We start from the raw sequence: 24,134 nt of genomic DNA on the forward strand, positions 1-24,134 counted from the left end.
CAGTGATCACCCAATCCCATTGTTGTCCGTAAATGGGGGGGGGGGAGAATAATAAGAACTAAATTTCTATTTTAATTGGAAATAATTGTTTAATTTCCCACCCTTTCTGTAAACACAGATGTAAGTTGAATGGAACAACAATCTTGTGGTGGTTCTTCGAGAGCTGTCCTGTGAGTGCTCCACTTTAGGTGTTCATTTGCCCCTGTGCTCGTAATCGGAGATTTTTGGTAGCAGTGCCCGGCTGGGTAATGCATGCGTGGTCCCCATCTCGTGCCTCTTCAGGTGGTTAATTGGCGCTGTGTGACCAAATCCCCCTCAGTTCCTTCTCTACCACCTTTGGCTTCGAGTCGGAGACTTACCGATGCCTTGCTATTTAGTTCTTTTTAGGCTATTTACTACCATTATTTAGTTAGGATAGTTAATTGGTTAGTTTTTTCTTTGTCCCCATCACCTCATTTAATTTTTTTTTTTAATTATTATTCTCCTAGTTAGAAATTAAGTTTCTGTTGACCCTTTAGAATAGTCAGCCCCTCTGGGGCCAAAAGCATTTCCTGACCGTCATGCCTGGTTCCCCAGGCTTTAAATGTTGCCTCACCTGTGGGCTCTCCATACTGGTTTTGGACGGACACACTCAGTGTGTTCGCTGCCTAGGTGAGACACATATAACACAGAAATGTCCTCATTGCCACAAGTTAACTGCTCGATCAAGGAAGGCTGGAGACTTACAACTACAACTCCTTCTCATGGAGAAGTCTCTCAGACTGGCATCTGATCCTGAAGCCCAGACCCCACTTGGATAAGCCTCTCCAACCACGGCTTCTGACAAGGGTCCCTCCTCCAGCACCCAGGCTTCTGGTCACCCTGCTAAAAAAGTGCCCCAAAAGCAAGTAACCATGTCCCCAATATGGAAATTGGCAAACAGCCTTGGCACCAACCGCACTGGCCGTTCTAGACACCGATTCAGTGGGACCATCTGGCACCACTGGTACCACGAGAGCTAAGGACTTTAAACAAGCCAGCTCAGACACAGATGCTAAAGGGAAATGAAAACCCCATGCCTCGGCAGCAACTCAGGCAAAGCCGCGATCAACACACAGCGGTGCGGCGCGGCACGGCACCGGTCCAGACTTTGGCTCCCTCTTTGACCTCCACTGAAATTTCGGCCTCATAAAATAAAATTAAGCTACTTTCTCAAGTCTGTCATAAGCCAGTAGAGCAGAATTAACAAGATTTGATAACGTGCAGAAAATGACTATAAAATTAGCATCGTCTTATCCTGCCCTTTGCTAACTGCTGACTTAAAAGTGAGATTTCACTCCTGTTTGGTACAGGAGGGAGTTGAATTCTGTTCAGGCTCATGTATCATCTACAGCATCGTTAACTAAATTTCTTTTGCAAAAAGAACAGGAGGACCTGTGGCACCTTAGAGACTAACAAATTTATTTGAGCGTAAGCTTTCGAAAGCTTACGCTCAAATAAATTTGTTAGTCTCTAAGGTGCCACAGGTCCTTCTTTTTTCGTTATTACTGGTGGTGCACAAACCAGCAAGAACCTAGCATGACTCAGTACGTCTACACTGCAGTCAGAGGTGTGACTGCCAACACCTGTCGCCAAGTAGCTTTGATCTCACTCGGTCAGGTAACAACAGCAGCAAAGCTAGCAGCCTACGCGGCAATATGAGCTAGTTTCTCAAGTGCATACCCAGGATACGGGGGAGGCTTATACAGCCTGTGGTACTTCAGCGTCACTGCTGCCGTCACTCGAACTGGCTAGATCAAAGATAGCTCAGATACGTCTACACCTGCAGCGGTCACCTCAGACTGCAGTGTAGGCATACCCTGCGCGAGTCCCGGTTGAGCTTTCAGTACCGGCAGCTAAAGGAAATCCCCAGTTTGTTTGTAAACTTAGCAAACGTATTATGAAAATTGAGTAAAGGTGACATAGTAGGAGCCCCACGTGTCACTTTCTCAAAGAAACGCTGGTCGTAATGCCACGGTACAGCCTCTGGAAGAGCCACAATCGAGACAGTTTTGTTCTCTGTCCTGTTGTCACAATTGGTAGAGAGTGGTAGCCTTAACCCACGAGTTGTGCTTCAGAGAGGTGATCACTGTGTGTAAGGCAGGAGGCACAAGGGTAATAATTTTGAGCTGCTGTCTCTCAGGGGCACAGACAGCTTCCTCCCCTCCACCTGACCCCCACCCCACACTCCCACCCTGAGAAAATGTTGTACTGTCCTTTGCAGCAGGCAGAGTTCCCAGCAGTCTGAGGGTATGATGGCTCAAAGAGCACTGGCAGCCTCTCTGTCTGAATCTTGGAAGTAAGTTTGCTTTGTTGAGAGCCGGACGGTATACAGTTAAATACACTTGCAGATCAATTTGTCTTTTGCTGTTTGGCAATTTCTGGGTTTTTTTTGGCAGGGGTGGGATGGGAAGAGAGGGGTTGAAAACATGACGTCATGGGTAGGGGATATTGCCACACTGGTAATTCCCAGACCCTGTAGCATATCCCAGCATGGTGCTCTTGTCCACCCAAAGTTCTGGGACTGAATGAGCATCTTCTTTCCCTTGTAAGCCCTAAAGGAACCCCATTTGATGTGCTAGGATTGTTGTTCTGGCTTTGATAAGGTGACTATTAACTTAGTTTTATATAAAGTAAAAAGTCCCCTAATGTTGTTGTTAATATTTTAGTACACATCCTAAATTTTTCTACCCCCTATGGCCCAGGAATTGCCTACTTCCTGGCCACTCTCCAAGTACCATCTTGTTCTCTTCCTCCTGTACAACTAGGCACAGAAGGATTAGACTTTTATCGGTAAATGTTGGTTTCAGCTTACATACACAAACCGATGAAAAGATAATTCCATTGATGATTCAAAAACATTGAATCAATTTGTTTCAATAGTGTTGAAACAATACAATATAATTAAAATGTGTATGCAATATTAAATATAATGTACACAATATGAAATTGTCAGAAGGAAATTAAATCAGTCAAAACGTAGCATTTTTATCTTTTATCAAAAGAAAATGTTTCACCCTATTGAAATCAGAAGTCAAAGTGATTCATTTCAGCACTTTTCCTTCAAAAATGTCACTGAAATTATTGTGTTCCCATAAAGTGTTTAGTTTTCACAAAACTGCCTTTTCTGACCGAAAACCATTCCTTTAAAAATTTTTTAACCATCCCCACAAAACAGTGAATGGCAAATGGGATTGTTCGAGTTAAACATAGTTAAAAGGTTTTTTAACAATGAAGAGAAAACACAGGAACAATCTTTGTTCTGAGTTTGTACAGCGCCTAGCACAATGGTGTCCTGATCCATGACTGGACCTCCTACATGCTACAATAATACAAAATAACAATAATCAGTAGAATTTGAAAAGCCTGCTTATCTCAGCAGTGTCCCTTAAATATCTCGATTTATGGAATGGGTACAGATCTGGTCCAGGAGCAATTTATGAGCACACACAAGGCTTCTTGTTTGACTCATCTTGCTGACGATCTTTTATTAAAGCTCTCGGCTCAAGGAGCTGTTTTTGAAGACTATATGGCCGTCCCCAAATTCCCAGGAAGGGGTTAGTTCAGCTGAAACTGGTTGTGTTTAACAAGTGGTGGTGACCTCACAGGTGGGTCTGTATAGTGTAAATTGTAGGTTGTATTCGAGACAGCATTTCACAGCAGGACTGCGGGTAGGGAGCTGGATGGAAAACTCTATCGTGGTTTAATGTTTAACCATCTTTTGCTTTCATGTGAGCTTGCAGGTTACAATAGCTGGTTTGTTCTTCTAGGCAGAACCGGGCTGGGATTAGCAGAAAACAATCCGCATGATACAATATGGACATGTATGAATGGTGGTTGCTCAAGCAGACAGAGATTTGCTAGGCCATGGGAAAAGAATATGATGCCGTGTGCTTGTATAACAGGAAGTGTCGTTGATACATGGAAGGATCCTGAGGGGTGTGTGTGTGTGTGTTTTTTTTTCCTTTTCTTATTGTGGTGCAACATAAGTATAAAGAGTCCTTAGAGGGCTGACTGCAGCCTGTAGTACCTTGGCTGTTGAGCCTGGAGCTCAAAGGAGTGTTGTGGAAAGGGGACCTCTCATTGGCAAGTGCTTATTTTAGAAACAGCATCCCAACAGGCTCTGTATAGTAGTAGTTGTTATATTCATCCTAGGACACCAAAATACTTCACAAATGTTGGTTAAGCCACAGAATGCCTGTTTGAGGTAGGTGAGGTAGGGTTGGCAATTTTGGTTGGACGTATTCTGTAGGTTTCTTCACAGGACATAATCTTTAATTCAAGATTAATCTTTAATTTCTGGAGACTCCAGGACAATCCTGGAGGGTGGGCAACCCTAAGGGGAGGGCATACTGTTTTCAGGGTTGCCAACCCTAAATGTTCAAAAACAATGAGTCAGGCCCTGAGAAATCATGAGGTTATTTTAAAAATAGTAAATTTGGGGTTCTTTTTATTTGCCTTTTTGTTTCTGAGTTTTCAAGGGTGCATTCGGTTCACAATTTCAGGCTTGTCTCTGCAACCCTGAGGGCTAGAGACTTAATATAAAAGAAAATAAGAAGAAAATTCAGATTTCTACATAATCACCTGACTCCAGGAGCAGAGGTTTTTAGGAAGATCACCAAATATCACAATAGAATAGCTAGAGTTGGCAACACTGCATTTTGTGGCTGGCAAAACAAGAGGGGTGACATGTTCAGGGTCACAGATTGAGTCAATGAAAGAGCCAATAATATTATTGTCATTATTATTATTTGTATTATCGTAGTACTTAGAAGCCCTAGCCATGGACCAGAATATTCTTATACCGGAGGCACTGTACAAACACTGGTCCAACCACAAGGCATGCTGGGCCAAATTTATCCCTGGTGTAACCTCCATTGAGATCATTAATCTGAATCTGGCCCACTGCTTTCACAGAAGAGTGTTCCATCCAGTCATTGGCAGTGATCGCTGGAGGCCATGGTGTGGGTACTGTGTGCTAATATGGTTTAGGGGAAATCAAGTGGGAAGACCAAGGATCCCACAGGAAAAGGAGCAGGCGAAATGACGCCGAGACCAGAAACGATTATCATCATGGTCTGTGAGTAGTGGAGAATGAAGGTTTCATCACATAGCTGAGGCAGTAACCTTGTTCAGGGTGCCTTATGTGCTATCTGAACACAAAGGGCTTATGTTTCATATCTCAGACTCTGTGTGAGCAAAGTCGAGTTGCTTCCTTTATTTGGGATTGGAAGGATTAGATTTTTGTTGGTAAATGTCGATTTCATACATGCAAACCAACTAAAAAAATATTTCCATCAATGATAATCTAAACTGACAGAGGGGCAAAATTGGGAGAACGCTGCTTGAGAACTTACTTAGAGTTTGATTTAAAGCTGTTTACTCGGTATAGATTGACACATGATGTTGACAGTTTGTGTTTTAATTGTTGTAAAGCTTTAACTTTTTGAATCCCAATGTCTGCTGTCATAAATAATTACTGTTCGATTCCGCCCCCCCCACCCAATTTCCTGCAACTATGAACCTTTAAATTGATATGAAAATGCTTAAAAAACATAATTTTATGGAACCGTGACAAATTCAATAGATAAAAATAAAGAAACTAAACATTAAACATCTCTATTATCCATCAAAATTATTAAAATAAATAATCTAATTCTGCCAAGGCTACCTGCATTGGAAAATGAGGGAATGTGGCTTCTTAGGTGCTTGATCATTATGTTAGGTAGTGAATGGATGGAGCTGATGGTGCAGACCTCTGTTTGAAACTCTTCTGGGAGGAACTAAAGTTGTGTTTAAAAACCAGGTTGATGAGGAAGGGAAAGGCTCCCCTCAGAGTCCTTCCCTTTGCCCTTATTGCACATGAAATGGCTATCGCCGTTAAGTTCAGATTCTTTAGCACTAAGAAATGTAATAACTGTATTTCTGCTGTGATGGCTAGTGCTCGAATGGATAAATATGACAACACACCTTGGACTGTGGAAGGTCAATACCACTTTCACTTTACTGTGGTAGCTTTTGGGAAATCCCTGTTTGTGAGAGCCCTCAAACTTGGCCTCAGAGATGCATTTTCAGTGCAGTGGACAGGGCAATTCAGGGCTCAGATGCTGTAACTGCTGGTCCCAAATGTGTGAACGAGTCCTCCACCCTCATGACTGCCCTTAGGTTTTCAGCCAGCCTGCGAGGTGTTGCATGTGCATTACCCGCCATCCTGCCACATTATGATGAACACTGTCTGAGTGTTGCATTCTCTCCCTGGGCTCTCAGTGTCCCAGACTCTTAACAGGATCTGTGGGATCCTTGCAGGTTTCACACTTGCTGATCCTTTGCACTTTCAGCAAGCCCATAGACTCCCTGAGGGATTCTCTCTCTCCCCATTGCCTTGTTCTCTTCTCTCACTGTTGCTCTGCAGAACCCCTGCACCCTATAGGTGGTTCTGCTCTGTAGAGCCAAGAGAAACTTGTCCTACCCAAGCATCTGAAGGTAAGTAGCTATTTACCTTCCATCTCTGGTAGGGGGACCAGTTCCTCAACCTGGTCTCCTTGGAGGCACCAGGCTGCTACACCTCTACATTAAAGTAGGGAATACAGAGCTTGTTTAAGCTCCGATTGTTGGCAGTAAAAATGTGTGGGGATAAGAGAGTACAGATGCAGAAGTCAGAATAGTTTAGTTCAGTAATTGGGCTTGACTGGTACTGTGTGTGATGGGTTCCCTCCGGGGTGCCATCTGGAACTGGGGTACCACTGAGACCCCAACCCACCCGCCTGGGCTCCCTTTACACTGTATGGCTGTGACAAGCTGCCCAGCCCACAAACAGGTAGGGACACACCCAGCTGCAGTTACATGCAGTCGCTGTGACCAGCCCTGCATGGGAACTTTCCAGCAAGGGAACTTCCCAGCTACTCAGGCACACACCCCTTTTGGAGTGTAAAGCCACAATGTACACCCTCTTGCGCTGCACAGGGAACTGAACTGTGTAAGCTTGTGAAATTCGCCCCTTCCCTCAATGTGGAGAGGAAAACACAACAGATTTCTGCCCCAACTTATGACTCCCACACACTGGTTTTAAACAAAGCAAAAACCAGTTTATTAACTACAAAGGATAGATTTTAAGTGATTATAAGGGATAGCAAACCGATCAAAGTAGATTACCTAGCAAATAAACAAAAACGCAAACTAAGCTTAATATACTAAAGAGATGGGATATGAATAGCAGATCCTCACCGTAGGTGATGATAAAAGCAGGCTGCAGATTCTTAAGGGGCAAGCTGCACTTGCTTACAGCTTGGAATCCCCCGATGTTTCTTTCACAGGCTAAAAATCCCTTTAGCCTCAGTCCAGCACTTCACCCCCATTCATTCTTTGTTCCTGAGGTGCTTCCAGGAGTCTCCTTGGGTTGGGAGTCAGTGAAGACCCACAATGATGTCAGTCCCCTGCCTTATATAGCTTTTGCATATGGCAGGAACCCTTTGTTCCAAACCGTGGTTCCCACACCAATCAGTGGAAAAATACTGACATCCCAAGATGGAGTCCAGCACTAGGTGACTTGGTCACATGTCCATGTAGCAGCCATTACTCGGAGCTTGTCTGCAGCGTCCTCAGGAAAGCTCCACAGGTGTGAAATAAGCTTTTTCTAAGGCCTGTTTTTCTCCCTAATGGTTGATTAACTTGAATGGGCCCTTCCCAGCCAGCCATTTAGACTGAGAGCCTTTTGCCTAGTGGGCGTTCCCCATGTGTAAACACATCTGTAATACAGATACACAGTCAATCTTCCTAACTTCGGGTACAAAATACATACAAATAGGATTTACTGAATCCAACTATCCTATCCTTTGCAATGATCTCACGTGACCTATCTTGCATAAAATATAGCATAATTATGATGTACTCATATCGTCATATCTCTAGGAAGAATATGGGGTGCAGTATCACACTGAGGTCAGTAAAGTAAAAAAGCAATGAATGAAAATTAATACTTGGGGAAGGAGGGGCAATGTGAGCTTGAGGCAGAGTTGTCTGGCACTAGTTCTTGACAGTTCACAGGCCTATGACTTTGCTGCCACAGTGGTGTTTGTGTAGGCTCCCTGTGGCACACAAACGCATGAACTGCATGTAAATGTGACAATTACCAATGGAACGCTACACTCGGATGCAGCGGGCGGTGTGGTGGCTGGTTGGTTGGTTGGGTTATTTTATTTTGCAGTGGCTTAGCTTGTGCAGTCCATTATTTATTTTAAGGTCTAACAGGATCCCTTTGGCAACTTTCACAACGTTTATTTTATGGGAACATGAACGTTAATGGGTGTTCACTGTAAGTGGGTGTGGACCAGAGCATCGGACCTTTTTGTTCCCCTCCGCTGCATGTGCGCGGCGTTTTCGCACCTGATCCAATTGTGGATCAAAATGGCATGACTTGGGCCCAGCATTAGCAAGTTCGCCTCTTATTCTTTTTGGCAGGTGGTTGCAGGCAGGAGCAAGAAGGGAGGCTAATTGAAAATCTGAACATAATTTTGTGTTTAGCTCTTAGGGTTGTAGCTCTTCTTGTAGATTCATATTTCCTGTGGGATCTTCAATTTCTTCTGCAGAGTGCATTTGAATTTTTAAACACATTATGAGCATAAGTGCATATAATCAACTCCCCCTTCCTCACATACTGTATGAACTTTCTATCAATTTGTTTGCGATTATAGCCTTAGATTCCAGATACTCTTTTTTATAATTCTCACCTTTATAAATAATATTTATTTATACAGTACACAGATGTGTTAACGCACAGATCCCCACCCGAAAGATCTCTCAGAGCAGTGAAACCTGTCTTAAAACTTCATTCTCGCGGCTGATAAAAATCTGTAGCAGAAGAGATCTTCAGTTAGGTTGTACTTGGCATGTTTGGGGATTTTGGGGGATGAGATGAATTTGGAGAACTATTCTCTTAAAATATTTTGAATTTTTACTTTTTGGTTAAATCATCAGGACACTTTGGAAGGGGAGGGAGGGAGAAAAGAGCAGCACGTCTCTGTAACTTGATATGTAACTTAAGCTGAGGTATACGCAAAGCGATTTAAAGAGCATCCACACTGCAATAATTCCCCATCCTCCCTGGTAAGTCCAACCATCTGTTCTGTAGATCTGTATGGAGTTGCTGATGTGTGAATATTGATTTATAGCGCGCTTACGCTTTGATTGAAACATGCAGACTTAGTCCAAGTATCCGGCAATTAACTCTGCAGGTGCATGAGTTCGCCCACATGCAACAAGTTTCAGGATCAGGGCCTTAATGCCCATTTGAAAAGTAGCCTCTGTTCTTATGTGATTCCAGAGAGTACATGCCAGCTCCTCCGCTGGCACAAGGAAAATGCAGCTAAAACTGTAGGGAAACTGCCAGTGGCGGTGAAGTACAGAGAGACTGCAGCACAGATACTGGGAAACAAGCTTAAAAGGAAACAGTCACATTTGCTGAATAATCCTTGATCCTACTGCTGGATCTATAAAATGGTTTCATGAGGATTCCACTCACGGTGGATGCCTATACCTATGAGGCAGCCTTTTAAAATCGTTGCAGGTCTGCCGGTACAGATCAGGTTGCAGGATCAGAGCCGAAGTGGTTACAGCGGAAGTTTGGGCAATGGGACTGTTAGGCCGTTTCCCACCTCTGCTACTGTCTTGCTCTGTAACCTTGGACGTCTCCTGTAAATTCTCTATGCCTCCATTTTTTTCCCTTTGGGAAGATGGGGATAATTTCCCTACCCCCACAGTGGGGTTATGAGGGTTCACTTAAATGTCTCTGAAGTACTTTTGAGATCCATCAGGGGAAGGCGCTGTAAAGCCCCAGCATCCCCAGCTGCTCGTGTAGACAGACCCCTGCTCCAATGCAGAGCTCCATTCACTTCTCTTGGACTCTACATCAGCCCAGCTGTCTGCCCACATGGGACAGCTTGCGGAATCCCAGGCCTAAGTGCTTCTTAAATAGCTGCAGAGATCAGTATTCTTAATGTGATTAGGTGAACGGAATAAAATTACTTCCTGATAACATGAGTGCTGAGAAATAGAACATATGAGAGACAGCATCTATTAATTTCTGTTCTTAAGGAATCCGACATAGCCACGTGTGGCTCCTTTCCAGCCACCTCTTCAGTGAAGTCTGGTCTGCCCTTCGAACAAGTAAATGAATACACGTAGCAGTCACACTACTGTCAGTTGTTGGCCTGGGCAGAAAGCATACCCATCTAAAATGTTCATTCTGTTGAACAGAATGTTTTGGGGGGGCGGGGGGGGGGGGTGGTTGTTGTTTTTTGACAAAATTGAGCAAAAAGCAAATTTGGTGGTTTCAGTTCTCTCCCCTCCCCCCCCCTCCTTTTTTTTATCCCCCACTGTTGAAACCAAAATGTTTTGACCAAAATGAAAAATTTCCACAGAGAATTTTTGTCCAAAAAAAAAAAATTACATTCCTCATGGGGGTGAATATGGACTTCCACATTTCTAGGGCCTGGATTGTGCAATTTACAGCATGCAGGCAGACTGCTGCCATGCCTTCCCTGGCGCTGAGGGTAGTCTTAGCTGCGTGTTTTAAATGCAATATCAGGACCAAAGAATGGATCTGTTCAGCGTTCAGAGACAGGGAACCATGTAAATACTTAGCTGAATGAGTTGTGGAACTGGTTGAAGACCAATTGAGGGGAAAAAATGGCAATTTCTCTCCCTTGCTTTTTTATCAACATTTTGATGACAAATTTCAGCAGATGTGAATTTCAAAATCCTTTCTGCTCCCTCTAGAAGCAAGTTTTGGTCATGGGGTAATGGGAAAGCTTGTTAATACTTTAAAGGGCAAGTTGAATGATTTTTTTAAAAAAGCAAAACAAAACCTTTTTGCCCTCTTAGTGTGCGTTGAGACATACTCAGTGCTCCCATAATCTGCACTAGATGCTCAGTCCTGTGTTTCAATATTTAAACTAAAACAGGGGACTATTTTTCCCTCCATGTACATAGTAAAAATCCAGAGTCCTAATAAGTGAATTATTTTTATTTCAATAAAATATTTCTCAAATTCCTTTAACCTGTTGTCATGTTTTTCTCGCAAACATGTGCAACATCTTGTGGACACAGGGCTGAATTCTGAGATGAGATAAACTGCATGTCTCCATTTATCTCAGAGTTTTAGCTTCATGTGCAAACTGGAAAGGAGGGATTCCAGGCGAAGTATATCTCGGGTGACGCAGCACGAATCCCAGAATGTGTGTGTGTGTAATCCAGAGGGATTACAGCATGCACAGATTAAATGCCGTGATCCGGGGTTGTAAAATTGGAGCATTTACTCTGGGTAAATAAGATGGGAAGCAAGGTATGAATTTAACCAAGTCAGTAACAAACTATCGCTGCTCCCTAGTGCACACTTAACCTGTTTTTAAAACGACATTTATGCAAGCCTAAATACATATTTACGTGAGAAACCACACCATAAATAAAAAAAACTATTCTGGTCTCTCTGGCAAAAACAAAATAACATTGCACAGAGTTCCTTTCTATTTAAAAGTGGGCTATTCAGGAATGAGCAAAGGGTCAAATCCACAGTGGAGCCACCTTATATTGATTTAGGCTATATTCTGTTTGGTGTGATTGCAAAGTCTAGTATAGTGTGAGGGGTCCAACCTAACGGTTTAGGTAGGGGTAGCTGAGTGTGTCCTCATAAGGAGATCAGATGAGGAATTTGAGCTTGGCCAACTCATCGTTAGGCATTATAAAAGGAGCACATGCGACCTCTGAATGGGAGTGGATAACCCTGTACAGTCATGTGTTTCATTTAGCTCAGGAATGAGATTCACAGGTTCTAAATGGATCCATATCCACCAGGAAGTGGCATTGACTTGATATGGAGGACTAGGTGAAACATAACTGTGGAGGAGGCTGGAGGATCCCTAGAAAAGACCAATGCTTGAAATGAAAAATGGGCAACAAACTCGGAGCGTCCAAGAAACCGAGCTTTAATGCAGACACTCTTGACCCTTACCCGGGCTGTTACTTGTGCTCAGTCTTGGATGTGTGCTTCCAAGGATGTCATGCTGGCCTTAACTTCCCAGTGTGTGGCCTTCGGTTTGTGTTACAATGAACCTGATTTTGTATTTGATCCACATTACATACCAAAAAAACCCACGCTTTCTGAGGCCTTCCTCCTAAACTGTCTGATACAGACTAACACGGCTGCTACTCTGAAACCTGTATAAGGGAGGTTAGTGTAGGTGAAAGGTGCCTGATTGATCACTCAAGTCACGTGTTCCTCTCTGGAGCCGCAGGGCCAATGCAATTGCCATTGTATCCCAGCCCTGAACTGGCACCAGCAGAGCAATGAGAGGGCAGAATGTAGCACTCAGTATTTACAGTCCCATCCCAGAGGCATATTATCACACAAAGGTGCTTATTTGAGTCTTTGCCTCTCTGCTGAGCAGGATGTGATTTATGATGAGTGGCTTTGATAGAATGGAAATCTCCATTGTCTACGTTGCAAACCAACTTTTTTTGGCAAAACATATTTGGAAGTAAGAGCTACAGTATTAGTTCTTGCTCCCGCTTTTGAGAGTGAAGTGTGAAATTCCTCCTTGCTTATTAGAACTGTGTCCAATGGTTCCTTAGAGCCGAATCTCCTCCCTCCATTTGAGCCAATAGCATTAAACAGAGGAGGTGACGAGATAGTAAATTAATTTTAATCCCGGTGAATTCCAAATACTCTGTGGTGCTAACGAGAGTGTGTGCTTAGGTTTTTGTGACCTTCAGAATAATATTGAGAGGTAGGACTGGGATTTACTTTTACAGCCAACCATTGCCACATTGCTCAATAAAAACCCTGTTCGGTTTCCAAAAATATTAGGAAACCCAAGATGGTATTGGAAGGGGGGAAAAAAATCAACTGCATTTTAAAGATCATGTTACAGGAAAACTTGAGATACTCTGCAGTGATATTTATTACCATGGTGGGGAGTGTTAAGTAGTCTGGCAGATGCATTGTGAATGTTAGCTGGAACTCCCTTCTGCTAGCATGTTGACTATGTGAATGAGTAGCAACTAGTGCATTTTAAGAAATGATCAGTTTCCTTTGCTATGGTGTTAGATGATTGCTTGTCCTGTTACTTGGGCTTGGAGACAAAGAATGTATGACAGTAGCCAGTGACTTCTAGTGATCTGTAGAATTCAGCTCTCCAAAGTGGCATATTGATCATGAGAGCTTATGATCCACTGCAAAGCAAAGCTATTGGCTGCTCTGCAAGAGAAATAGGTTGTGTCTAAAGAAGCGCAAAATAAAGTGGCACGTTGGGCCCGAATCTGGTGTCTCCTTGTTGCATATGAGGGATAACTCAGAGTAGTTACACCAGTGTATGTGAACATAACAATCAAACCAACATAATCACTCTCCTGTAGCAACACCGCTTAAACGTGTAGCAACGTAACCACAGGGGTGAGCACGGAATTTCATGGGTGATTCACTGTACAGGTGGGTAAAATTGCTCCTCTCTTGTGTATCCTTTATGATTCTGCTTGGATTTATTGTAATAATTAAATAAATCAGTGTTTGTGAGTAGCCGCTTTCTTCCACTGTAATTTTTAAAAATTGCTTGGAGGTGGAAAATGAAACCTCGGGTCTTTTGTGGTTTTGTCTTGTGTGGTTTTTCAAGAGAATGGCTAGGCAGATGTGGCCTCGTTAGGAGAATTTAAATACCTTCTTTTCTCTGAGGAAATGTAGCGTTGGTGCAGGAGACTGAGCAGCCACTGTGCAAACATTCCCAAATCACTCCCTCACCGCTGCCTACAAGGAGAGAACCAAATGCCTCACGTTTTCCTCTGGGGCAGAACCTTACTTTTTTTCTGTCCCCATTTTTGTCCAGTCACCAAGATAATAGATCTCCTAATGATAGTGAATCCACTAAGGGGGGGTGGGGCTTCATAGTTGTCTTCTCTGCAGCTTGCATGACGTGGAAATAGCTTCCAATCTCTGCAAAAGGGAAAAAACCCTCCTTGGGTGCAGCCAGGTTGTCATGAGTCAGTGCAAAGAGGAGCCATAGTTTCTTTTTGGGTGCCCGATGTGGGGACACAAGTAAGCTACTTCTGTGCCTGAGGTGGTCTGTTAGTTAATCACTGGATGTGGGGCTTGGGAGATCTGGTTCCTTTCTAGACTGCCACAGACTCACCTGTATGACCTTGAGCTAATCAATTGGGGCCAGATTTTTCAAGTGCCCAGCATCCGTAAGTGGGGTCAGGGTTTCATACCATGCTTTTTAAAATGTGGTCACTTATTTCAGTGCTTGAGTGGGAGCAGAAGTCTGAAACTTTGGGCCTTGATTTCTTTCTGTCTCAGTTGCCTGTCTATAAAATGGGGATGATAATCCTTCCTTTCTCCCACCCTCTTTCTGTCTTGTCTGACTCAGACTGTAAGCTCTTCAGGCAGGGACTGTCTCTTACCATGTGTATGTGAAGCCCCCAGCACAATGAAGCTCTGATCTCAACTGAAGCCTTTCTCGGCAGCACCAGAAAACAAACACCGTAATAATTTCAGAACCCGTGTCTCCCAGCTAGCAATGCTGCTGGTGTCGCCTGCTCTGTTATATTTGTTTGTGTTTTTCCCATCTTTCTAATTATGCTGACATTTACTACCCGACAGCTGTAATCTGGGAAGGAAAGCAGCAAGCGGCAGGCTCTGCAGCTGACAACCACATTGTACCTTGGCTGCTTCTCAGCAAAGGGCCACAGCTGATCCACTTCCCTCTGGAGATGGGCCTGAATGCCATGGGGGCTGCAGCCGCCACTTCTCCAGCGCCCATGTTTGCAAGGTGTGCCTTGGAACTCATCCCCCACCAATCTTTACACCTTGGGGGTGTATCTCTCTGTGCGAATGCAGTGTAGACTTCTTCAACTGGCGGTAATGTATTTTATGGGACACGTATGTAGCTGGTTCGTGGCTCTGACGTTCTGTGAAGGGCAGTTTCCTTTTCTTCCATGGCAGTAGCTCCTTGCTGATCTGGCAGCTGGCTGAGAAGGTGTTACAGGGAGGGAATGAGTGTCATCACCTTCCTGTGTGTAGGTGTGTTGTGGCGGGACGGGGGCAGGGAAAAGTGGGTTGCTTTGGAGAAACACCACTGAAATGAACATGCCAACCGACAGCGTTGGCATTTCCCCGTCGAGGCCACACTTGATGAGTTTCCCTGTACGTGAGGTTTTCTCTTGAATGTATTAACTCCCAGGCCATTGATTGCTGTCTAGAAACCTGTGGCTGATCCAGGTTCATTGCTTTTTCCTGCATGAGGGTGTATTGAGTTATCCCAGTGCCCACTGTTTTCCTCCTACACTCTTCCTGCCGCTTTCCTGGTCTAAAAGATAATCAGAAACCCAAACACCATGGTCCATCCTTGAACAACCTCCTGTTCAGTGTGGTTCACTCTGTTAGCTAAACCACGAAGCGCGATGATTTCTCAAGGGCTTTGAGATCCTGCAATAAATGGTGCTGTATCTTTTAAACCACATTTCCCTGCTCTTGGGGCTGGACTGTATTATAGATGTCCTCCTACTTTTGGAGCCCTTCAGAGTTACTACACCATTCTAGATGAGACAGAGTTCAATGGCAAACTGTAGTGCTCTGATGTTTCTAGATCATGCGTGCTTAGCAGGATATTTACTGCCTGTATGAGAGATAGAACCATAGCACTGCAGGGGCTTGTGATGGGGATGCCTGAGCACATGATTGGGGTCCAGAAGCTCCTATATTTTAATCCTGGCTCTGATCTGTGGCTCTGGGCAAATAGTGTATCCTCCATTTTTCAGTTTCCATGTATAATAATGATATCGACTCACCTGCTTCAGAGAGGAGATGTGAGAGTTAAGTATTATTTGGAAAAGCACTTTACAAATGGGAAACCTTCTGTATTGGTGAGTGGTAGGAGGTATGATTAACTGGTCATTTCAAGAGGGTTATGTTGAGTCATGTTAGACACTCCCTTTATTCTCTGCCATTTTTTGAGCTCGTTGCTCCCCCACCGTTCCTTACGAGCATGAGACGGGGGTAGCTCTTGCTCTGGCAGTCACATCCCATTCTGTAGTGTAGTGCAGAGCCCTACCACTGGATCTCTGGGCTGGCAGGCAGTAGTATATTTATCTCTCCCCCTTTTTCAACCAGGACTTCTAATGCTACAGCTCTGCCACAGGGGTATAATTACGTAAACCATAGATGTGTACTTCAGTGCCCAAGCAAATGGTGTTGATTTTGCCAATAGTTGAAACCTCTCATTTATTCTACCGTTGAAGTAATATAATTAAAAATGGGACGGGGAGTTAAATTTGTTTTAACCAAGCCAATTATAACTGTGTGTGTGTCTGTCTGTCTTAAAGTGCCCTATAAATGGCTTGTTTGCTTTATAACGGACAAAGCACTGCAGTGCTGATATGATAAACAACCTCCAGCCCCAAACCCTGTGCTATTTAAAATGCACAGTTATTGGCATAAACATGTGCAGAGGTAATTGGAACCTTGTGTTAAAACAGAGCAAGCCTATGTGGTCTTGACTGGTGGAAAGGTTTTCCTCCTTCTTCATGTCCCAGCAGTGCTTTGTCTTGTTCTTTTTACTGGGTATAAATAAAGGCTCTGGTAATTCAGCAGAATAAAAAAGCTTTCAATGACTGCTCCAAGAATGTTGCTCTAACGCTGGGTGCCGCTGGCCAACATTTACAATATTGGAATGGAAAATTGTTTTCCTGCACTGTGTGGAATTGACAAGGAGGAGTGGGGTGGGTGTATGCTCCTCTGGACATGGAAATATTTTTTTCCTTTTGGATTGCTAAAAGAAGAAAATCCGGAGGAGTTACTTTGCTTGACTGGTCTCAGGAGTTGTATGAATTAATAGGAAGCTTCTTCATTAGTTCCTGCAGTGCAGAAAATGCTGTTTGTTGTTTGTCTGGCTAGAAATGTGCTGCCTGTTGTTTTGTTTGCCTTTCCGGCTTTCAGGTGCTCGTGGCTGTTTGCTGTCCATGCAGTCAGTGTTCCACTCATGCACGAGGGCTTATCATTTTACAGCTGCTAAATATGTAATCACTGCCATCCCCATGGAAACGCCGGGACTACATTTTTGACATGATACTGATTTTGAAGCTTTGAAAGTGTTATTGCTTACACCAGTAAGCTTGGCCATGGAGGTGAAGTACAGGGCAAGCGTCTCTTAAAGAGAGCTAAGTGGCAGCTATTGTTTGAGCGCTCTTTGACAGGGTTCAGGGACAGTACCACTTCCCCCTCCCTTTGCATGTAGGAGGGAGATATGCAAAAAAGGCAAACAAGGAGTCAGAGAGAAGAATTCCTGTGGAAAGGCTCGTCTCCACACCTAGGTTCTCAGCTTCGGTTTGAACTGTAGGCTGGGGGATGGTTTTGTGATGTCGCATTTGTTTGTGGCATACGTGGACTTGTTGTTCTTTGTGATTATACATGTTTGTTTTTGAGAAACAGACCTTATTGGTTCTTTCTCTTTCTTATTTCTGCTCAGTCATCCCGACTGGTTTTTTCATGTTCCTAAAGGAGATGGTAAGTATCTTTAGGAGCATGGGTGCTCAAGAGTACAGGTACTCCACTCTAGTGCAATTTTCAAGACTTGCTCTTCAATTTTGAATGTTAACTACCCAGTCTGCTAATTGCTTTCTAGTTGTGAGAATGCCATTCAACCACACTTCCTTAGATCCTTTTTTGAATGGGCTTAATTTACCCAGTTTGTTCTAAAGAATGCATCTGGCATTGGCTAGGCCGGCAGCCTCTTAAGATTACTTTGACCAATGTGGCTCCTTATTGCAGAGAGGAGTAAATCAGGAATCACTCCAAGAAGTCAATGGCATGAAACTAGTGTGAGTGAAGTATCAGACCCTTAGTCTCTGTCGAGTATTTCCTGCTGTTCATATGCTCTCCAGAATACATTTTTAAAATGATCATCTTCGTCCAGAAGGCAGGTTTCCTGAGATCAGCGTTGCATTCTACATCTTATAATAATCTTCAGAATTCTACTTATACGTTTTCCAAGCAGTAGGAATTATTTGCTTACACATAAGATTTTATGTCCCAATTTTCCTATTAGAATGTGTTTGTGAAAGGTGGAGATTGACAGCACAGGTGACTATGAATTCTTCTGTTTTATTTTTGCCCAGCAGTGGCAATGTGAGCTTCCCTATAACTCTGTACTGGAGCTTCTGTCTCTTCAGAGTCCCTGGCTCACTCATTCCCTGGGCTCTTTGCTGAGACTGATGGCAACAAGAGGGCGAGTTGGTAGAATTTGTCATCTGGGGTACAAACACCAATTTATTTTACGTAAGATAGCAACAGTTCTTACATGGCAAGTGATGTTCATTTATTGCCAGCCTGGTCCAGATTTGAACTAATGTGCTAAAGGGGAACATATCCATTCCGAAACCTATTCTCCAGGCCATCTAGCCCCCTTTGTTTTACATTTCATCAGTTTTTGAAAGTCTTTTTTTTTTTTATTTCCTTGTAAATTACAAGCCATTGAGTCACAAGAAACAACATTTCAGACTCTTTTACAGTTGTGTTTATTTAGAAGTGGACAGGAACACGGAAAAGGGATTTAGTGGTGGTTCTGCCAAGAACAAGAGATGATGCTTCCAATAATCTATTAAAGATTAACCACTTTAGAGATGAATAGAATCATAGAATATCAGGGTTGGAAGGGACCTCAGGAGGTCATCTAGTCCAACTCCATGCTCAACTGCTACCTAGCCATTTGGTCCTTAGTCTGTAGCAATGCATGGGATTCTTGCGTCCTAAGTGCAGGACTCTGCACTTGTCCTTGTTGAACCTCCATCAGATTTCTTTTGGCCCAATCCTCTAATTTGTCTACGTCCCTCTGTATCCTATCCCTACCCTCAGTTGAATCCTAAATATGTGCTTTAGGATTCAACTGAGATTCATTTTTATGTTAAATGTGTACCAGATATAAAGTAAAAATAGGGTGCTTTGATGATCTGTTGTTTTTTTAATTCCTTTAGCAGATTATTAATCTGTCTAGAATCACTAAACAGAAGAGCAATATACAGAATCATCAGAAGAGACATATCTTGAAATTTATTCTTGATATGGATCATTAATGTGTTTTACTGGATGGGTTTCTCCCTGTGGGATAGATCTACTGTCCATCAGGATTTTGTGAAATTATTGTGCAGAAGGATCTAGCAAGACTTTTATTGGATGGAAGGAATGTAAAAGGTATAGAATTACTGGCTCACAGTTAGGAGAAATACTGCAAGTCCTACAGAGGATTTGTATAGTTTTTGAAAGGGATTTGTTCTCAGATTTTTCTTTTGGTTGAATTTATATCTCCCCTCTCTCTGGGTCTGCTATTATAGATCAAGACATCTTGTAATCAATAGCCTGTCTTTCCACCGACCTTTTTGGATGAAGCCATTCCATGAAACTCTAAAAAGACAGTGTTTTGATAACCGCATACACACTATTTAACATCAAATCCTAAATGGTTTGAGACCAGGTTGCCTGAGAAACCATCTTTCTCCTCATGGTACGTTGCTACAGCTTAAATCAACAGATGTTCTCCAGCTAGAGTCGCCTTGATCTCAGTGGGCTATGACCGTTGGCAGGAAGGGGGAGGTAATAGTACTGCCCTACCTCACAGGGCTGTTATGAGGATAAATATATTGAGATGCTAAAATATTATGGTAGCAGGGGCCATATAAATACCTAAATTAGACACGTAGATGTGCCATCGTTTTGGTAAGGTGTTAAGTTAAAGGTCTCTTTTGTCACTAGCACCTTGTCATGGTGCTACATCTAAGTCAGTCCTCTGTCAAGTGTCTTGGGATACACAGAGTTACTGTATTTTAGAGTCCGGCTCTGTTCCCCACTGTGTAGACAGTTATTTGAGAATACAGCCAGCAGCGAGAATCCCAGGCTGCAGAATGTTGCTGTTGCAATAGATTTTTGTTTATTTGTTTTACTACTACCAAGTACTTGGGCAGAATACTAAAAACCGGGACCAACATTTTTCCAAAGACCATGCTTAAATCAGTATTGAGGCAAGTGGTCTGACCCTCTCGCCCCCCACCCCCTGAGGTGCTGAGCACCTGCAGTTCCAGCTGACATCAGGGGGCTTTGCTGACTGCTCTGCACCTCTGAAAAACCAAGCTATTTATCAAAAACAATGAGGAGTCCTTGTGGCACCTTAAAGACTAACAAATGTATTTAGGCATAAGCTTTCATGGGCTAAAACCCACTTCATCAGATGCATAGAGTGAAAGATACAGTAAGTAGGTTGAAATATACAGCACATGAAAAAATGGGAGTTGACTTACCCAGTGGGGGGGGTCAGTGCTAATGAGGCCAGTTCAATCAGGGTGGATGTGGCCCATTCCCAACAGCTGACAAGAAGGGGTGAGTATCAACAGAGGGAAAATTATTTTTGTAGTGACCCAGCCACTCCCAGTCTTCATTCAGGCTTAATTTGATGGTGTCCAGTTTGCAAATTTAATTCCAGATCTGCAGTTTCTCATTGAAGTCTGGTTTTGAAGGTTTTTTTGTTGAAGAATGGTCACTTTTCAGTCTGTTGTTGAGTGTCTGGAGAGACTGAAGTGCTCTCCTACTGGTTTTTGAATGTTACAGTTCTTGATCTCTGATTTATGTCAGGTATATTTATACCTGCCTACTGTATTTTTCACTCCATGCATCTGATGAAGTGGGTTTTAGCCCATGAAAGCTTATGCCCAAATACATTTGTTAGTCTCTAAGGTGCCACAAGGACTCCTTGATGTTTTTCCGATACAGACTAACACGACTACCCCTCTGCAAGCTATTTATGTGCTGGAATGCAGATCTAGGGGCCTAACTAGGCACACAGGTTTGACAATGCTGGTCTGAATTACCAAAGTAGATGCATGTGAATAAATAGGACAGAGACCTAAAATAGGATGCGGGGGAGGAAGAGCTGTTCCATCTCTTGTTTCTTCATTTAAAAAAAGGTCCATGCTAGAATTAAATTTGTTACTGGGATTCATTAATTGTTTCCCTTTGGGGCTGTAGGTCAGCCAGCGTGAACTCCAGCTACATTAAACTGATGTGTAATATTTCGCTCAGGAGTTAAAAGGGCATTGCTCACTAACAGCTCTACTGCATTGATCTAATTTGATCTGATTGTTCCAAATCAGTGAGTAGCAAGCTTTGACTTCTGATTCTCCTCCCCACATAGCCTGCTCCTCCTCCCATTGAAGTCAGTGGTAAAATTCTCAGTGACCTTATGGGCTTGATCTTGTGTCCAATAAAGATTTATATTTTCCTGCCACTGTGCCCTTCCCTTCCCAGTACTTGCACTGTTCTGTTTGGGTCCTGAGGAGTGAGAAGGACACTGACTGAGCAATGGAGATAGGGAGGGAATTGGACTTTTGGGGGGAGTTTTTAATGAGGTGCACTCATTATACTCCTCAGGCTACAAATCTGAGCAAAACTTTGTTGTGTTTCTGTGCGGAGGCTTCAGTGGGGGTTAGCCAGAAACAGGGCAATTGTAGCGGGTTAGCATGTCACGTATGAGGGTGAATTGCTCTAAAGAGGAGGAATAGAAAAAAGCACAGGTAAGAGGAGCTAGGCAGAATCTGCAGTGCTCCTCTCCTTTGTACCATCTCCGTCTTGGCTTATACATCTAGGACTGTCATGCTGCCTAAGGCAATGGCAGAGTATTGTGCATATAAGCACAAGGTAAAAAGCGATGAGTAGGATGAACTCGATTCTGTATTGAGAGTGCTGCTATGAAGCCACCAAATTCCTCCTGCCTGATAGCAGGAGAGAGACCTACGAGGGGAGGCACATAGCTAACCACTTTGGTGCCTGGCATGAGGCTCATCATGCTAACAGTCTCCGGCTCAGATAAACCTTTCTGCCCATACCATGCCCTTGTTTTTTCCCTGCAAGTTTACGAATAAAGAGCAGACCTGCAGGGGGATTATGGGTTGCCACTGCCTAGTGCAGAGGAATATGCCTAGCAATTAATTGTACTTTAGCTCGAGCTTTCACTCGTGCACAACATCCCTGAATGCTCTGTCACGCACCTTGCAGGTCCACAGCCCAGGATAGTGATGTTCTCCCTTGGTCTCCTTCTCTTTAATCCTTTGTTGGATCTAGAATGCAATAAGCCCCACTTTCCATTCTTCTCATTAACCTGCAATGGCTCCTGACCAGAGAACCAAGTGAGAAGACAAAGGATTCATCTGAGAATTTAGCAGCTGCCTTTGCACCTGTTGGTGGGTCCAGACTCTGCATAGACTTTCATAATTGGAGCTGTTGGATTAAATCCCCTAGTCAGCTTTGAAAATGTCAATCCACATCTGCAGAGTGTAAGTTTCATGCTGTACATATGGTAACCTTATGGCCCTCAGATTCCATTAGCATAGACCAAAGTGTACTGGACTGCATGGCCATCTATTCTTTTGTTGCAACATTTTTTTTAAAAATGAAGTGGCTCTTTAATAAAGTAATGTACTGAATGTGCTTGGGGATTTTTTGATCAGCGTAAGAAACCTCTTGATGATTTTTGGCAGCTGCTCTGACTTCACATATGCATCTACTGAATTCAGCCTGCAGACTGTTTCGGTGTGTACAGCCGAGTTAGTCTGGGCAACAGACATCTCGGTCTTTTTGCTTGTAGGTTGTGCTGCTTCAATGGATATTTTGATGCTCTTCAAATAATCTTCAGATCATTTAAAATAAAGAGAGACGCAGAAGCACATACACAAACCTCTGTCATCAAATAAACATTGACCCCGCAAATTTTCCATTAAAAGCAAGTTAGGGCTCCATTAGCTAATGACCAAGACAAAGGAAAATGCTACAGGACTCTTCCAGACCCAGGTGCAGTCAGGACACTTGACGCTGCTTAATTGTTCTGCCTAGAGTCTTCAGAATTTGCTTTCCAGTCACCTCTTCCATAGCTGTGGAATATTGGTCAGCACTGCTCAACTGCTGGTTTTTATTGCTGGGGAGCAGAAACAGCAGTTTCTATTAGAAGATGGATCAAAACTTCAGGGATGTTGGGATCTTGTTTCAACCATCATAAAAAAAGGAGCCATTTTCAGAATTAGCATCTGGTTCCCGTTTTGGATTTTAGACTCTTTCCACATGTTGGTATGTTCACATGTTTATTTTGGGTCTCTCGCTCTCTCTCATTTCCTATCGATATGTTAATTGGAAAAGTGCAATAATAATAAAAATCATACCACCTAACTGTTCTATAGGACTTTTTGTCCCTAGATCTCAAAGTACTTTACAAAGGAAAATCGGTATCATTATTCCCATTTCACAGATGGAGAAACTTAGGCACAGGATGGTAAAGTGAATTCATTAAGGTCACTCAGCAGGCCAGCACCTGGAATAGAATCTGGGTCTCCTGAGTCCTGGTCCAATGGTGTATTCACTAGGCCACACAAAATGGATACACCTGCAGATATTTTCATTAATAAAGCATTGTGAGGTGCAGTGACTGAGTGGTTAAGGTGCTTGACTACAGTCCTGAAGGTCGTGGGTTTGAGTCTTGCTTGATCTTATACTGAAAAGCCACCTCTTGTTCACCCAGCTGCCAAGTGGGTACCTGATCCATATGGTTAGGGCGGTCAAAGGCAGTTGGAAATTATGCTGGCCACATCACTCTCTTGTGTACCATTGGCTATGAAACTGATGTGCCTTAACTGTGTCAGCCCAATGAACCATTGGCTTGGGGGGACTTTGACTTTGATTGCCAACCCCAAGTATTCAAAAAGCATAAGTCAGGTCTCCAAAATCATGAGATTTTTAAGCCTCCTGGTTTTTAAGACTTCAGGATTTGTGCTTCCAGGCTTTTCACCACAAACATGAGAGCTAGAAATGTGCCATGATTGGTGTTTTTGTTTTTAAAATGAAAGCTGGGAGTCTCTCATAATCACAAACCTTTTGGCTGACCACAAAGGAAGCTGATTTTATTTAGGTTGCTAATAACTTCTGGAACATTATTGGAAACATCTGATAAGTTACTTCATTCTTTTTCTATCCCAGCAGGGCAGGGAAAAACAGTTAGCATAAAGCTTTGCTAAATGACCAAGCACAATTGGTCTCTTCACTTCAC

At 43.2% G+C, this 24,134-nt stretch overlaps 1 protein-coding gene across 12 annotated transcripts in view; it reads left to right on the forward strand.

Annotated features, from left to right (window-relative positions):
* Positions 1–24,134, forward strand: part of CASTOR2 (cytosolic arginine sensor for mTORC1 subunit 2) — a 195,766-nt gene that overhangs the window by 22,343 nt on the left and 149,289 nt on the right. The window contains exon 1 of one of the 12 annotated variants that reach the window (XM_073315844.1): positions 1,496–2,317. The exons of the other annotated variants lie outside the window; for them this stretch is intronic. Coding sequence (XP_073171945.1) covers positions 2,271–2,317 — 47 coding nt within the window. The 5' untranslated portion in view covers positions 1,496–2,270. Of the gene's footprint in view, positions 1–1,495; positions 2,318–24,134 lie in introns of those variants that run through there. 12 annotated transcript variants of the gene reach the window in all.

The sequence above is a fragment of the Lepidochelys kempii genome, chromosome 17 (assembly GCF_965140265.1).
Source record: "Lepidochelys kempii isolate rLepKem1 chromosome 17, rLepKem1.hap2, whole genome shotgun sequence".
Lineage (NCBI taxonomy): Eukaryota > Metazoa > Chordata > Testudines > Cheloniidae > Lepidochelys > Lepidochelys kempii.